The sequence below is a fragment of the Tachypleus tridentatus genome, chromosome 7 (assembly GCF_004210375.1).
Source record: "Tachypleus tridentatus isolate NWPU-2018 chromosome 7, ASM421037v1, whole genome shotgun sequence".
Taxonomy (NCBI): domain Eukaryota; kingdom Metazoa; phylum Arthropoda; class Merostomata; order Xiphosura; family Limulidae; genus Tachypleus; species Tachypleus tridentatus.
Window position 1 is genome coordinate 42,163,214 of NC_134831.1, and position 18,519 is coordinate 42,181,732.

At 31.7% G+C, this 18,519-nt stretch overlaps 1 protein-coding gene across 4 annotated transcripts in view; it reads right to left on the minus strand.

The window, feature by feature from the left end:
- Positions 1–5,200: 5,200 nt before the first annotated feature.
- Positions 5,201–18,519, minus strand: part of LOC143255521 (rabankyrin-5) — a 50,731-nt gene continuing 37,412 nt past the window's right edge. For 2 of the 4 annotated variants that reach the window (XM_076511313.1, XM_076511311.1), the window contains exons 19-23: positions 16,166–16,256; positions 12,347–12,471; positions 9,936–10,082; positions 6,721–6,811; positions 5,201–6,224 (exon numbers count right to left, since the gene is read on the minus strand). In XM_076511313.1, the coding sequence (XP_076367428.1) occupies positions 6,092–6,224; positions 6,721–6,811; positions 9,936–10,082; positions 12,347–12,471; positions 16,166–16,256 (587 nt within the window). In that variant the 3' untranslated portion in view covers positions 5,201–6,091. Of the gene's footprint in view, positions 6,225–6,720; positions 6,812–9,935; positions 10,083–12,346; positions 12,487–16,165; positions 16,257–18,519 lie in introns of all 4 variants that reach the window. The other 2 variants (XM_076511312.1, XM_076511310.1) reach the window with 1 other exon arrangement.

Below are 18,519 nucleotides of genomic sequence, written 5' to 3' on the forward strand. Positions count from 1 at the left end.
GACACGTGCTTGCATGTATGCATATTAAGAGGACGAAGTACATGGTGTAGACAAGAGCTACAAGAACCCTTGTAGAGACGACTATGGGTTGGTGCTGTCACTACTACCAGTGGACACATATTTTGTTCTTTTTTTTGGATGTATAAGGAGAGCATGTTTTGAAGTGCATCTGGATTCCATGACCTATAGTACAATGATGTGTGCTCACACACTTAGTAACTTGATTTTTCCATAGTAGGGATGGAGTAATGTGCAATCTACTAATTTTTCCTATGCAGCAGGTGAACCAAGTTTCAGTGGGAAATGTTTCCATTGCCAAGCTGAACTTAGCAAGGAACAGTAGATCTTTCAAATTTATATAGTGAAAAGAACTGTAGTACCAACAAACACATGAATGGTGTGCAATGGTTTACTATAGACCTGATTTATTATGTTGATGTAATGTAATGCAGCATTGCTGTCAAACCAATATATGAAACTCAGTCGTCTAGTTAGCAAGCAAAAATGCTGTAGCAAAGATTATAATAAACTCATCCAAAGTTGTGTCCTTGTATTGATTTGCAACTATAGCCACTGGAATTGTTATCAGTGCAGCATACAAAACAGTGCTGTCAACATTTGTGATGCTAAGATTTCTTCTGTTGTTCTGCATCCAAAAACACGTATTGCTCTGTCCATAACCCCTATCCATACCTACCCACTGCTAAGAAAAAGCATGGCCGTGCTGGGAGGTTTCCAATGGTTCAGTGCTCTAAACCTGATCACCAGATACTGGCAAGTTGAGTTGAATGATGGGAGCAGTTCCAAAATTGTTGTTCACACTTAAATTTAGTAAATTGGACGATGAGCAATGCCTTATAAAGATTTTAATGCCCCTGTTACTTTTTAAAGGATGATTAAACTGAAACTTAAAGGTTTGTTGGAAAGATGACTGGTATATATGGTCAATGTTTTTGTGTTTGGCTAAAGTTGAGTGTAGTGTTATGAATTTCTTCATAGTTTTAGAGTGGATACAGACTGCAGAATTAAAGCTGAAACTAGGGAAATACGTATTTAAGCCTATATCAGTAGCATGTCTTAGTTATATCATGGGTAGAGAACAAAAAGATTGTGGCTGGTTTGAGACTGATCCGAGCCTGAATTGTAGTGTGCAGGGCAAAGAAAAGCCTAATCTCGACACAACAAATTAGAGCCAATTGCTGGTTCTCTCCTGAGAGAATTGTTTGTGACATTGCTGATATCCTTCCAGACACAAAGGGATGTAACTGATACGTTATTGTTAAAATGTTATTTAAAAGAAGTGGGTCAAAACATATTCATTGGTTGATGGTTGACACATTGGGATGGAGTATTCAAGTAGACTGGTCTAGACACTTCAATAACACTTGATGTCAGAGTTGTAATAATTGTATGCTGCCCTAAATCCTTAAAGTGCAACTAATGATAAAGGTCCATGATTAAACTATTCTAGATGCTTCAAAAACACCAACTGGTTATAATTAATATACAGGAAAATATACAAAATTTATTCTTAATTTATTTATTGTTCAAAATGAAATTCATGTCATTAACAGCTATACACATACAAATTATTGGTGTACTGTACCATTATGGTATTTTACTTCCTAAAATATGTACAGCTGGCATTAGAAATGTGTTTGTTGAACTTTAAAAATAAAATGACTATTTTACTCATGGGTTCATACTTCTTGTTTACTGGTTGAGCTGCTTCCAAAACACCTGGTGTTCACAGATCTGTAATTAATGTAAACTGGTCTGTTAGGGGTACCTGAAGATAATGTCGTTTTTCTTCCTTATATAGTAAAAGATCTCTTAAAAGGTATTTATTTTTCAATCTGTTACAATATCCCCATTATTATTAATGAGAATGTGCCATCTTTCAATTCCTCATTGATAGAGACAAAAAATTCTGCAGTAGCAGTTTTGGTGTCATCAATATTTCTGAATGTTGTATCACTGAGAAAGTGATACGTAGATCTGAATAAATGCTAACCTGAAGAGGTACTATCAGGATAGTATGAAGTATAAGGCAGGACTTTCCGATCCAAATTTCTGATCTTTTTCCGAGTCATTCTTGCAAAATGTGGTCTTGATCTTACAATATGTTGCAGAGACCCCTTTTTTGCCGATTGGTGCTGGATATTTTTCAATGACAGTCTGGTGCAAGTGGTATAATTGTTGGCAATAGAGGTCTGTGGTTATGATTTTATTTTAATAACTCAAAGTAAATTACGACAATGAATAAAGACTTTCTGTGAGTGTAGTTCTGATTAGACTGCCAGAAATGGGTCCAGGGCAGGGCTAATCCAGTGATTCTTGCACTTGGTATTGACATAAGAAATCCATTTCTCATCTTCCATAACAAGCTAATGAAGAAATGGTTCTTTCTGATGTTTGGCTATCACTGAACTGCAAACTGTTATGTATTAGGCTTTGTTGCCATCTGACAGTTCGTGTGGAATCCAAACTCCTTGTTTACTGACCTTCCTCATCATTTTAGCATGTTATTGAATTATAAACTGTAAAGAACTAAGTTTTTCTGACAACTATTGGGTAGTTTGATGAGAAGGAGGGGGGAAGCCTGGCTCAACATCTGACCTCAGGAAGTCACTGTCAAATTCTATTGGTTTTCCTGAGCAATGGAAATTTGAAAGATCACAATCACCTGATCTGAATTTTCTGAACTACTGTTGGCATTTGAGGACACTCAAAGCATTTTCATAAACCTCAAAAATCTTTTGGGTTACCTTGATGCTTTTACAAAACTTGTAAAGCATGCAATATTGAATATGATACCTGTTAGGAATGTTATTAGTGAATTTTTCTAACTAGAGGAAAGCTGGGTTAACAGAAAATTGATAAACAACAAGGCTTCTTTTGCTTTCTACATCAATTTCACCTGAAAATAAGTGAAAGCATATAATTAGAAACGTTTGAATTTCAAGTTCCAAAAATAACATTTTCTAGTACCCCTAATAGAAGCTTGAAGAACACCAACTGACACACAAGTATTGTGGACCAGTTTGGATACTTCAAGAATACGTGGTGATGACAGCTTTACAATTACTGCATGCTGGTCTAAATGAATGAAGAAAAACATGGAGATTACAAGTCTATAATTAATGCAGATTGGTCTGGATTTCTGCAGAACACCAACTGACTCATCAATAATTATTGTAGACTGGTCTGCATGCCTCAAGAACACTAATTGGTCTATAATATATGTAAGTAGAGAAATAAGTAAGTTTGTTTGTTTTAGAATTAAACACAAAGCTACACAATGGGCTATTTGTGCTCTGCTCACCACAGGTATCAAAACCCAGTTTCTAGTGGTGTGAGTCCACACTTTTGCTCTAAAGTGACACAGTACTATGTTTAAGTAACCTTTTCAGAAAAAAAATTCTGAAAGACTAAACCAACTTAATCTCCTCCCCATTTGTCTTGTGGTAAATGTTAAGGTCATTTCTAGTTCTTTGTTGAAACATATATAAACACAGTTACAGAGCATTTCAGTCTGTACCTGATGATACCCTTACTTGCAAAACCATGATTGTGAATAAATGATGTATTTTATTTGTGAAATGTACAGTTGTCTTGTTTATACTCAATTGTGTAACGTATATTTAATGTAGAATATTTGAGACTCTTTAATAACACTAACTGACAAGTCTATAATCAAAGCAGACTGGCCTACAAGCTTGAAGTCATGAATATAATACTCAAAAGAACATCTTTAGTATTGTTTCATGATTAACAGATGAAACAAATATCTTTAAGTGTTGTTTTCCACTTCACCCTTTTTTTTTCTCCTCTTCTTACACATATCTATAATCTTTACATTATACTTGTTTATTTGTCACTGTTATCCTTAGCAGATTAATATTTAAAAAACATGAGAAAATGAAATAGAGACTGAAATATGGATACTTTTAAGTGAAATAAAAGAACTTTTAGAATAACTTTTTAATTTTAAGAAAACAAATTTGTAAATATTAAGTCAAACTACGAGGAAGCCAAGTTTTTAGAAACTATTCAGTTTCTTCATTGCTACTAACTGTTTTAAATCCTTAAAGAGTAGACAATGACAGAAGATTGGAAATCTGCTAATATCACTCCTCTTTGTCAAAAGAAATGATATTGAGGTCTTGATGTCACTTAGCTGTGAAGAAAATCTTACCTTATAAAAGGATTTATACAAGTTAGGCAAGTAAATATCAGATAACTTTAAATTATAATAAATGCTAGGCAATACATATGGATCATCCTAATTCAGGCTATAAGTGGTCATTTTTTTTAATAACATTAAAAGTGTTATGGAAGAAAAGGAATCTTGGTGTTCCAATTGATCAGTTTCTTATGCTATCCAAGCAGTGTGCTCTTGTTAATAGATTACCAAATATGATTTTAGGTTGTATCTAAAGAAATAGTGAGTAAGTCAAAAGAAGTTATAATTTCATTGTGTATGTCACTGATTAGGCCACATTTGGAGTACTGCTTTCAGTTTTGGACTTCTTACCTAAGGGAAGACATTGAATTGTTGGAAAGAGTTCAGAAAAGAGTTACAAGAATGGTGCCTGGGATGGAGGGGGTTGTCTTATGAGAATACAATGATACTTATATTTTTGTCTCTTGAAACACACATATGCACACACAAAATAATAATTAAAAGATAACTAATTTGGGCTTTTAAGATTGTTAAATGAAAATTTTGTGTTAATGCATCATCTTTTTTCTTATAATTAATTGTGAGAATGTTAGAACTAGGAGGACACAAGTATAAATTATGGCAGGGTGGGAACCATATTTGATCATGAGATTTGTATTTTTATTACAACCCTGCTGACTTGTTTAATAGTTTTCCTTCATATGTGGTGGATGCTCTAAATTTATGAGAGTTTAAGAAAAGACTTGATAAGTATTTAAAGGAAAATGGCTGCTTTGAGCTTCCTTTGTTGTTGATGGGATGGCTTAAATGGACCAATAGGTTCACTGTTGTGCTATAACTACTTTAATAAGTAAACTTAAATGAAGTAACCCCCCCTTCCACAGAAATAGTACTTTTTGTTTGTCTGCAAGTTCCTTAGTTTACTCAATTTTGAATGAAAATGCAGCATCATTTCATAACTTGTTGTAATTCATCCAAAACTCTGACATTCCAAACCAATTAAAACAACTCATATTTCTAAAGTTAGAGTAATTTATTAAAAGGTCAAAATTAAATAAATTACTAATACAACTGTCTAACAGGATAAACACAAATGTCAAAACATTTATAAGTTCTATGATATATATATGTATATTGAAATTTAAAAACTATATTTTCATTTTACACCCTGAAAAGCATGAGCACAATTATGTTTTTGAGCCTTTTAACTTTTGATGTACAAATACAAGTTACTTGGTTGGAAAAGCTAACAGCAATGTAGTTTAAAATAATCATTTTACTGTCAATTATGAGATAAAGTTTGCTAAAATTCTAAAAAAATCCAGAAGAAAAATGTTCATGTTCTTAAAGAAATATATATTTTTATTGGAAATGTGCGAACTTCAGAGTTCTTTTCTTAGAGAAGTTAGGATTACCAGACATTAGTTATTATCATAAAACAATTTCACCGACATAGTAAGGTGGTAAGTAAAAAAGTAAGACTAATGAGCAAAAAAAAAAAAAATTCAAAAAAGTAGGACAAACAATATTCACACAGAATTAAAAACCATAATTATAACACATATATAAAGTTTTACCTTTACATATATTCATGAGTATTTCATGAAAACACATTCTGAAAGTAGTACTTGTAGTTCAGACTGTCAAATATGCTTTATGATTACTATTAAGTGGGAAAACAACAACAAAGTAAGTTCAGATTATTTAACAAATATTTACTTTATACAAAATTCTTTCCTTTATTTGACACAGAAACAACAGTGGGAATGTACTTGATTCAAATCGTACAAACATACTTTACACATGAACACTGAAGTGATCAAAACATATTTCATTCAATAGCGAAAATGGATTTTCAGCAAAATGGTTGAAGACATACAAAGGTATATTCACATTTTCTTCTTTTTACATGGATGATCCTAGTGTCAGAACATCGAAGCACATCTCACAGACACGTACTGCTTTGTTCAAGTTAAATTTCAAGATTGGCATGTCTCTTTCAGAACACCGAGAGCAAAGAATACGGCCACAGTGACGGCTATTGTAAAAAATGGTAAAAATATGGTTAACAGACATAGCAGATCTTAAGTTTAAACACTCTCTCCAAACCCATGATTAAGGTAAATTTCAAACTGGGATTTGACAGGATCTGATCAGTAGAAGGTGTATGTTGTTTATAAATTATAACAAAAATACACTTAATATATAACATAATCAAGATTTTGGGATCAAAACAGGAAGAGGACATAGAAAAGCCTGACTTGATTATTGTGAATGTTATGTGTTCACTATAACAAAAAGAAAGGGGCTGGATGAGAACATTAACTCTCACATGAAAACTGGAGAAAAGTGAGCATTACTTCTTAGTGCAGATTTCAACAAATATATTTATATGTGATAAAATAATATCTAAAAACCATTGTTACATATGCAACTTAAGGGCTCTTTAAGGTTTCAAAGTCATAAAAATGGTTACAAATTGCTTCATATTTAAACGCACAAAAAATTAAACATGATTGTTTAATAACGCCTACCAGTGGTGTTTGCGAGTTTTTATGTTAAACTTGGTTCCACACTCCAAACAGTATTCACCTTCAGCCCATGGGGGTTCTCTTGGTAGGAAATCTGACCAAATATATTAAAAAAATTTCTGAAGTTCTTAAAAATACTAAGTTGCTATACAAATAGCACATAAAAAGATCATTAATCCTACAATTACCAAGATATCAAACAAACATTCAAAGCCAACTTTTAGTAAACTTCAAATATTTATTAAATAAATGAATCAGAACTGTAAAATTAAAAAGTAAAATGTTACTAAAAAAGAGGCTACATAAAAGATTAAATGTACTAATGTATCCATACTAGTAAATAAAGGGTTAAGATCAGTAGGTTATACTGAATCTAAATGGACAAAAGATGTGTAATTAACTGTTCTTTTGGAATAACACAAACATGTGAACTCAACATCAATTCAGTTTGCTTTGGATTTTGCACAAAGCTACATGACGGATAAGTGTGCTAGCTATCCCTAGTTTAACAGTGAGAGATTAGAGGGAAGGAAGCTAGTCATCAGTGCCCACTGCCAACGTTCGGGTTGCTCTTTAACTAAAAAATAGCAGCAGGAATGACTTTTACATTATAATGCTCCCACAGCTAAAAGAGTGAGCATATTTGGGAGGGGGGATAGGGATTAAAACCCACAAATTTGAGATTGTGAGTCAAGTGCTTTAACTACCTGGCTGTGTTGGGTCTCAACATCAGAATGAAGACTATCTACATTATCAAAATGTAGTACAAATCTTGGATCATCTAATGTATTACTGGCCATATAGCTACATTTTAAACACAAAAACAGACACAACATTACTATAAAAGGAAAAGAAATAACATGTATTATAGTCCTGTAACACAAAACATAACTACAGTATCTCAACTTACACCAAGTTAAAATAAGATGTGCAGTGTTTCAAAACAATAGCAATACAGTAACACAAACAGTATTTTTCTGTGTGAAATGCAACAATGTATGTATATATCTTCCCACCCTTGGAAAGTTCTCTCAAACATTTTATGAGTCAGTTTGTATGAAATGTTATACTTTCAGCAACTTGCTTGATCTTACAATTCTTTACCTTTGCTATTACATTTAATAAGCAGCAGTGGTCAGACATCTGACTGTGTCAGATTATTTCTTCCAGAATCAAATGTTTTTATGTGGTGAACTCTACATGGCTTCATGAAAAAGAAGATTAGAACATTAACATCAAAATGTACATAAATCCAAATTCTAATCAAAGACCACTTATGGGTGCTGGCTAAGGCATTTCACTGTGATGTTCGTTTACTATCACCGACAAGCAATAAAATATGTTTCACCTTTTAAAGCTAAAAACACATTTTTTTAGTAGTTTAACATTAAAAAAAACATTACTAATTAGGCTCTAGGGTGTATCAATCTGATCCTTTCTGCTAGACCTAAAAAGTTTCATTTATTCTTCAACTTCAGCATTCTACACCATAAAAGTCCATTATGACATTACAGTTTTCTTTTGGTAACAGATTTACTCTTATATATTTAGTTTAATAACTATGTTTGTTGTTATGCATGTGACTTATATTGTTGAATGTGTATTGTGCAAGTCCCACCTGTTCTCTAAACTTATAGAAGATCCTTGATAGCAAGAATTAATTTTGTTTACAAAAATAACAGCATATTTTCAAACACTGTTGAATGTTTGAGAATTTTGTACAATTCACATAAAAACAGCTAGCTGAGAGACAGTAACAGTTTATAACCGGTCAGCTACAGCCAATATACTATAAGCCCCAGAAGCTATAATTGCAATTAATGTCAATTAATTAGAAAACTACACAATTTGACCAGGAATGTTTATAGATCTCAAACCATTTGATTTCAGAGTTAACTTCAGATGTTAGTATTTCTTGTAAACTACATCAGGCTAAACAATAATACAGCTAGCTTCCTGTCAGGTGAAGGGTATCTGTGTATCAATGTAAAAGTAATATGTGCCTTGTGGACCTGAACCATTGATAAAATATTCAGTTCCAGACCAGATGCAAAGCTGAATACTTTTTGTGAGGTTTTAAAACTTTTATATATAAATAATTATTTGTATTAACTATTTCTAATAACCGTTATTATGAACTGTATTTTTTTTTGTTTATTAAAACATCTTGTTGGCAAATATCATAAAGTTGGTACATATTAATATTTAATTAACTTCTAAATTAAGAATAACATTTCTGATTATTTGAAGTAGTAATATGTAACATATGAAACTCAACAAATTGAAGACTCATCTGAGATAAACCATAATACCAAAATTTTCTTTTCGGCAAAGGTAAATTTGAAAATTTAATTTGTGACACAGAGGCCGCCTAGTTCATTATTTGATAAAATTATAAGAGGAAAAAATATCTGTTTGTAAATGTCTAGATCCAAGCAGAATTATTTTATTTTTGAAACTGATAGCAAGTTGTTACCTGAAGATACATACATACGTGATTAGAATATAACAAACGTGTATTACTTAATTTGCAGTTGAAGTTAACTTTTCAAATTGTTGTTGTCTTCACATTATGAATCTTCTCACAGTGTCTGTTTTTGTTAATGCTAAATTTTAATTATATGTAATATTATACAAGTATATCACAGACATATATAGATGATACTTTATACCAGCATAAGATTATGCATGACAACACATTATACAATAAGACAATTTTGATTTCTCAAAAGAGAACAAACAGAACACAAATGTTAAAACATACAAGACAACTAAAATACTTCAACACACAGGTATTTCATTAATATAACACAAAAGACAATAGGAAGTTTTCAAAACAACTAAAAGCACATCATATGTGAGAGGCTCCCAAACACAAAAACACACAAGTTTCTCACAATACACACATACACTCACTCAAAAAGAGCCTATATTATACTGAGAGTAACTAAAATATGTAACACAAAAACACTAAGATAAATTATCCTAAAGTGGGAAACTAGAATTCTGTGAAAGAAAAACATTAAAATAAATTACCAAAAGTGAAATTTGTCTTAACACAAGAACAGACACAAAACCAGATAATTAAAAAATTAAAAACCAGAGATCCATGACACTATATTAAACACTACATTACATTTTCATAAAATAACTATCAAGAGTGCATAAGTATGAGGATATTGAATTATTATTGTAAAATAGTTTCTGAACAATCTGACCTAATAATCTGAAGAGAAGCTGTTTTGTGGCAACTTGGAAGTTAAAGATATTCACTCCTTGCTTATTACAAGTTCCCAGGCATGCTCCTGCTCTTACAATAGCTCTAGATAAATTTCCATTGCCATTCATGTATGCTAATAACAGAGCTGAAAACAAAAAGGAGAAAAATATAGCTTTAATTTTACTATTTGTAACATAACATTCTAAATTTTTTTTTTATAATTTACATAAATGGAAAGCATTTAACACAGATATCATTTGTCATCACATATTTTTATTGTATAGTTTTTTAAAAGAATGATCAGTGAAGAAATTCCACAATCAAGCAAGGCACGTGGCTGTAAAGAAATTTTATTGAACAAGTAAAGATGGAATTTTGTGATAATACAAGGTTTTTAGCTATGTATTGTGTATCATAAATTAATGCTTTATATAAAAACCCAAACTGAGAGAGAAAACAAACAAGATGCCCTATGTAACATATTCTTGTGGATAGTTTTTGAAACAGATAATAGAGAATAACACAAGCATACAGTTTCTGTAGGTAAATATATGTTCTCTCATAATCTGAAAAAAAATTCATTTATTTATGACCCAACTTACTGAAACTTAAGTATAAACATGACAGTTCATATTAGCATGTTTGACACTGCATATAAATACATGCTGATCTGGAATACCCATCTCTCCTAGGCAAATCACTTTAAATCAAGACAATTTTTTACAGTTGTTTTATTGACCAAATGCTTTCAAAAGTATTCACTGAATCAAAACAATTTATTTTACATAAAATGCGGGAATGAGTTTATAAGTGTCATTCACTGCACAAATTTGAACATTTTAACTTTCATTTGAAACTGTTTATTAACAGCTACAATATTGTTATTTTGGTGATCACTATGAAAAAATTTCAGCCAAAAACAAAAATTAACAGTCAGGATTTTTAAAAGTATATTAGGGGTACACAAAACATTAGGATGGGGATAGAATCCTTGAAGGATACTAAAAGAAGGTTCATATCTGATGATCATGAGATGGCTGGATTATTAAATTTAGCTTTTCTTCAGTTTTTACTAATGATGGAAACAAGGCGATCACATTAATTTTGACCTTGTTAAGAAAAAATGGAAAGCTTGAAGAATGATAAGCAAGGTTGTCATAAGAGGAGAGATTAAGATCCTTAAAATTGTTTTACCTGGAAAAAAGTTATAGAAGATCCGTTGAAGTGTTTAAGATTGTAAAAGAAAAAGATTTAACAGTTTTCACACTTAACAGCAAGAATTATAGAATTGGGGGGACACAAATGTAGATTTAGGCATGGTAGAACCAGTCTTCAGCTAATTTTATTTTTTAAATAGGCTGGTTGCCCTATGGAATGGGTTACCTTTAGATGTTGTGGAGGCAGTAAATTTAAGTTTGTTTAAAAGAAGTCTTGATAGATATATGAATGATGAGGATTCGATTTAATGTTTTTAAAAAATTAGTTTAGTAATCCATCTTGGATGGTCCAACCAAGATGGATTAAGAGGTCCCTTGTTGTACCTAAACATTATGTCATGTTAACAGGTTTTAATTTTGACAACCACTGTCTAATGTACTAAGGCAGCTCCTATTGTATTACTGAAGTGAATTTCACCCTCTTTATCAAGATGGAAACAATCTCCACAGCTTACATGTTTTTTCTGAAGTACAAATTCTGGGTTTTGAATACAAATGAGATGTACTATGATACCACATAAAAAAGGTTTAAATAAATACTGATAATGGGAATTACTCACTTAGAGAAATCTTGGTGACAATCTACTTAACAGTTAGTGCATAACACTAATTGGCCTAGAATTCTTAACTATGTTAGAAAAGTGCAGGATGACTGACACTTATTGAATTTACTCACTCTTATTTAAATTAGGGACAAATTAATGACTGCTTGCAAGACATTTCTATTTGGTCCAACAATAGATAGCAGATAAACCCTGAAAGTACTAATGTCATTTGACTGGAACATTCTTTTGCAATATAATAAATTTTTATAAGGTGATTTACCAATATTTCAGCAGTTTTTGCACTGTAAAAAACAAAATAAATGGGATAATTCATGCTGTTTGATGCTTTTGGGTAAAGTAAGTTACAGGTTGATACAAAAAGTCAAAAGTTAGTGTTTGTAATTTTGTTAAGCCCACAAACTGATGTGTAACTGTATTTTCACATGATGTATTTAATATTTTTTTAATTGCATGACAACTTTACACAACCTGTTAAAATGATTCAAGAATTTTAGTTGATTTTGTGACCTCCTATACAACTTTACATCCTTGATTCAAATAATTTGTACATCATATTAGATAATGTACAATGCATCAACTAACATAAAGTGAGAAAAAAAAATCTTTTTATTGCCAATGAAACTTACGTGTATTTCCTTCTGCATCTGGATTATTAACTGGATATTCTGGCATACTTTCCATAAATAATTCAAAAATAGCTGCAGCATTTTCTTTTCCATACTGAGCTAATACATGAACAGGAGTCTGACCTCTATACACAAACAGACTATTATTCAACAGATTTAATAATAAATTTTTTACCAAATAATAAAACTAAGAACAGATTTGTTGTTGGATAAACTAATTTAAACTGAGAGTTAAAATAGTTCAATTTTAGGGTGTAAGAATCCACTAGCTAAATGTCCATGCCAACAAAAGTAAGTTTCAGTTACTGTGAATTCTATACATACCAGTCTAAGTTTAGCAGAGTTCTGTTTGGATGAAAGGTGTGCTTGTATAATAAAATTCCAATGCAACAGTTACAACAAAGTGTTTGTACCCCTGCGTCCTGAGTGGTTTTTTGCTCATAACTTAAAAAGTATCACAATTAGGCTAATAGAAGTATAATATATTGTAAATATTATACTAACACACATCTACATAAATTTGTATGTAAATTAAACAACAAATAAACTGTTTACAAACAAATAACCAAAAATAGGAGGAGCAGAAAGTGTTCGTACATTTCAAAACGTGTGATAAAACTGATATTCCTGTAAAAATTTTATTTTGTTTGGTGAATAATCTACATTATATCATTCCAGAAGTAGACACTGGGTTTATAATTATTGGAATTTAGCCAGCAAAAAATGTACTTCTGGCAATTTAGCGCTGTCTCCGTCATTATCTGCTTGGTCATCATGGCAAAGAGGAAACAACTGTCCAGTGATTTAAAAAACCCAATTATTGTAAAATACAAGTCTCACGTATCTCTTTTCGGTATTGCTACACAACTTAATGTGCTGAAATCTACTGTTCAAAGCATAATTTCGAAGTTTAAGCTTACAGGATCAACTGCTAACCTCCCTCGTTCCAGATGCCCCACCAAAATTTCAGAGAGAACCAAGAGGAAGGTTTTCAGAGAACTTAGTAGGAACCCTCATTTAACACATAATGACATACAGAAACTGGTAAGGGAAACTGGGGTTGAAGTAAGCACCTCTACAATTACGAACATGTTACGCTCTTCTGGGTTCAAAGCATGCCGTCCTCGTAGAACTCCATATTTAAACCCTGTTCATTTAGAAGCACGATTGAAGTATGCAAGAAAGCATGTAGATTAACCCTTTACCTATTGGAAAAGTATTCTTTGGTCAGATGAGACTAAAATCGAGCTTTTCGGCCACAATGATGTTCGCTATATTTTTTATGTGAGAAGGGGGAACGAAATCTTCCAAAGAACACCGTCCTTACAGTTAAACATGGAGGTGGCTTGATAATGCTATGGGGTTCCTTCAGCTCTTTTGGTGTAGGCAGCCTTCACTGTGTCAACGGAATCATGAAAAAAGAAGAGTGTGTTGATATATTAGGCACTTATATCAAGAATGATGCTCGGAACTTGCGGCTTGGGCGTCGTTGGATCTTCCAGCACGACAATGACCCTAAGCACACATCAAAATATGTACAATCCTGATTGCAGAGGAACCATATAAGCATTCTGGAGTGGCCATTGCAGTCACACGATCTCAACCCAATAGAAAATGTTTGGCATGAGTTGAAGACCAGGGTTCATCAGCATCATCCAAAATATTTGCAAGAGTTGGAGACCTTCTGTAAAGAATGGAAGAAAATACCAGTCGAGTACTGTCAAATGATCATGAAGGGCTATGAGGAGAGATTGCACTAAGTAATTCACCTGAAAGGCTACACAACTGACCATTAAAGTAGATGCAAGAACACTTTCTGTCCCTCCTATGTTTGGTTGTTTGTTTATAAACAGCTTATTTGTCGTTCAATTTACATAAAAATTTATGTAGATGTGCATTAGTATAATATTTATAATACACTTTACTTTCATTACCTTAATCGTGATACTTTTCAAGTTATGAGGAAAAAACTACTCATGACGCAGGGGTATGAACACTTTCTGTTGTAATTGTATATTTAATCATTAAAATTCACAACATTAACTTATTTTTCTACCAAACTGTGAAATACCCACTTTTTCTGAAATTTTTTGAGATTGGTACTCCATTTACTGAGAACAGGTTAATCAATTGATATAAGAATGCACAACTCATTTACCAACTCCTGAATAAAACTGTCCAATTATTTAGTTTCTACATACAACACTTTGTTTCATTTGATTATTTTTGCTGTGATTAGAATAGTTCCTTATTAATGCAAAGTTGTATTGATATGAAATGATACAGATTTGGTTTAGTGAAATGACTCATACCACACACTCAGAACACACCAGCCCTTTTCCTTAGACCTCTACATGGTTGTTTTGATTTTGTTACACCAGTAGACTGTATAATCAGTTACACATTTTGGATGATATAACATACTGTTCAATACTACAAGAACACAAGTATATCACATGTAGACTGATTATAGGTACATGACATATGCTGTAATAATATAATCTATTAACTTTAGACTGTGGAAGATGTCACTGTATTAAATATAGATTTATACATAGTTGCAAAGTGTAATTATTTATTTCTTCCAATGAAAAAAGGAAGGTTGGGATAGAATTTCGGCTTCAGTAAGTTCACATTTAGAAGTATGCAAAAAAAAAGAAAGAAACACCCCAATGTTTCTGAATTTAGAACTTATTCTTAGTTTATATCCAGTGAGGACCCTTTGATCAAAATTATAATACACTGTTTCATTATAATATTGTGTGGTAACCTTTAAATATTTAGATAATGGCCATGTTCCACATTCATTAAAAGACAAGAGGAGAAATTACACTTAGAAATTAAATTTGCAACACTAATTATAAAATAAAAGTAAACAGACTGCTGTAACAGGAGCAAGTTTACAATTTAACAAGAAACAGAAAAGCAGTATTCTGTTAATTCAGAGCTCATCTTATAATTTAGTAAAGTATAATAGTCCATATCCTCATTAGCTGCTTATCCTTGACTACTTTCTTATAAAAACAAAAATTTCAGGAAAATCTAAATAGAAGATACCTCTGATTCCACTGAACCTGTTTTTTCTGGCTTGTAAGTTTTGTATCTCTACTGATGTAGCAAACAGATGTCTGTCACAGTAAGTGCATTTAAAAATAACAGTTTAATGTTTTTATGGTCACACTTCTTATAATGTTATTCATAAAACAGTTTATCTGAAGATGTGACATGCAATAAAAGACAACTTTATAAATGTCTAAAGTGAAACTGACAATCAAACAAGACACAAGCTGGTTTATCTGAAAATGTGACATACAGTAAAATAAAACTTTATGAATGTGTAAAGTAAAGCTGACAAGCATATTTAAAAGAAACAGAGTTTGTGTTATTAGTTTATACATCTGAAAAAAATGTAAAGGGCCAAGTTGCAGCTCTATTTACTAATCTTTATACTATAAACATCCAATAATATTCAAATAACAAAGAAACATCACAATGTTGTTGGCCCTACACATCCAAAAACTCCATAGAATGTTTTGCAATTTCAATATATTAGAAATTTACAGTTCTAGATTAATATTAAAAAAATTAAATGAAAATAATATATGATACTGTGAGAAAAACACAAAGAACAACCTAATTTAGGAGCAGTCTAGTGAGAGAGAAGCAAACAGGTTAATATCACCTATTGTCAGTTCTTATCTGACCAAATAGTGGATATTAACCATCATTCTTGCTCCCAGAGTGAGAAGTATTTTTTTCCAGTACAACTTACGATAATAAGTGGTTAAGATTACATAAAATCCTGTTGAACAAACAAACCTGAGATTATGAGCTTCGGCGTTGATTCGAGATTCAGTTAGTAGAACTCTGCAGGTCGCCAAGTTTCCTTTCTGACATGCCAAGTGAAGAGCTACAAGTGTTTTAAAGAACAAAGATCTCTTTATATGCACAATATACAGTTATTGTAGACCTCTTCATAAAAACAGCTGAAATTCATGAAGACTATAGGAGAGATTGCATACTACAATTTATCATTAGGTTGGATTTAAAATATATTGTTTAATCAATTATTTTAACTAATAAGGTATCAAGTGTTAACTTCCTTAAATATGTAGGTTATTTATAAGAACATGAGAATTCTTAGAGTAACCTGAAAACTGAAAATACTCCCAAAACTGCAAATATAAATTTATGAAAAGCCTTCAAAGCAATACCAAGTACCCAGCCTTTAAACACACACACACACACACACACAAAACCATCAACACATTGATTGGTTAAATGTGTTAAATATTCCAAAAGAATTATATGTATGTTTATTTTATTTCAGGTAATGCTACACAAGAGTTATTTTGTTATATAATGACAGACTGAAAGGGAAGGCAACACCACTCAAGGGCTACTCTTTTACCAATTAATAGTGAGATTAACAGCCACTTAACATCTCCGTGGCTGTAAGATTGTGTATATTCAGTAATGGTAATTTGTGACCATTATTGACTTGGATTCAAAATTTTATTGAACTACTATTTTATAAATTTATGTCAATAAGTTTGGAATAAAATTGTAATTATAATTCAAACTTTAATATTATATACAAGTTAATTTCTTGATTTAAAAGAACGCACCTAAATATAGAGTTTACTTATACTTCAAATACTTAATATGCACAAATGTGAAGATGAATTTGTGTATATTATACTGAGCCTGTTGCAAAAGGGTTAAAATTTTCTTGACCAGAGACATGTTAGCAACATCCCCAGATTTTGTTTCTAACTCTTAGTGAAAATATATAACCAAATTACATGAAGTTGGTAAGAATTTTTCAAATAGTATTGAATACCTATGGTGAAATAAAAATTGCATAATCTGATTTAATATTTCTATTATTTTGAGACTAAAATTTCAGAAGTCATTACAAGACTGTTTTGTAAAATATTCAAAATTCTTTCATCTGAGAATTTCTGATCAGAAAGTTCCACTTTATATGACTGGTCAATTTGTTTTAATATTCATTAACACATTTCTCTTGATACTTTACTTTTCCAATAGAGACAGTTGCAAATTCTGACTACAAGTCCTAAAAACTGACAGTTAGTAGCTTTGCAACCTCATTTTTGACAAAGTTATGGAACAACATAGGAACTATTGGTCCATATCTTAGCTGTTTCACACCCTAACTTAAAAAACAACAACAAACCAACAGAAACATCATTCATATACTTAAAGCTTTTTCTTAAACTTACTTTAATTTACTATCTCGACAACACCTGAAAGCAACCCATTCAAATGGCTAACTACCCTGTTAGAAAAATACAATGGACTTAGCTGAAGATGACTCCTACCCCTGCTATTGTTTATACTCGTGTTCCCTGGTTCTACTATTCTTACTGTTAAATATGTAAAAAGATTGCACATCAACACTATCAGTTCCCTTTAAAATATATACTTCAATCAAATCCCTCCTAATTGTGAAGGTTATTCCTATGCAAATTATACTTGTAATTCAAATGATAATCCACATCCATTATTTTGCATTTATTATAATTACAACCCATAAGTCTTTTATTTACCCCAATCACTAAATGATTTAAATCCTTTTGTAAATCAGCAGCATCCTTTCCACAGCTAGCAACACCCAAGACCTTAATATAATCTGCAGATTTATGTAACCTATTGACCTTTCATTTATCTAGGTCATCAGTGCAAATCAAAAAGAGCAAAGGTCTTATGACTGAACCCTGAGCTACTCCACTTGTGACATCATTAATCCAGTTTGACTGAACTCCATTTGTAACAATCTTCTGTTTTCTTCTATCCAGCCACTCTTCTACCCGATTTGCTAACTTATCCCTCACACCTATAATGACTACTTTTGTTAGACTAGGTATCATGACTTTTGCCAACTGTATTCTTGTTTGAGTATTATAAACTTAATAATTTCAATAATAAAATTATTTTATTATTCGAATCATGTGTCACTACTTAATCATTCTTGCTAACATTGTCTGTGTTTTGTCCTGGAAAGAAAATTCTTAAAGCTTTCAAACAGATAAAAGTTAGCATGAAACTATTTTCATATATTAAAAGAGCCAATAAAAGGTTCCAAGATTGACAGCTATTCCAAAGTGTTGTAAGCTTTATTTCAGAATCCTTTGATTGCTGTTATGGGA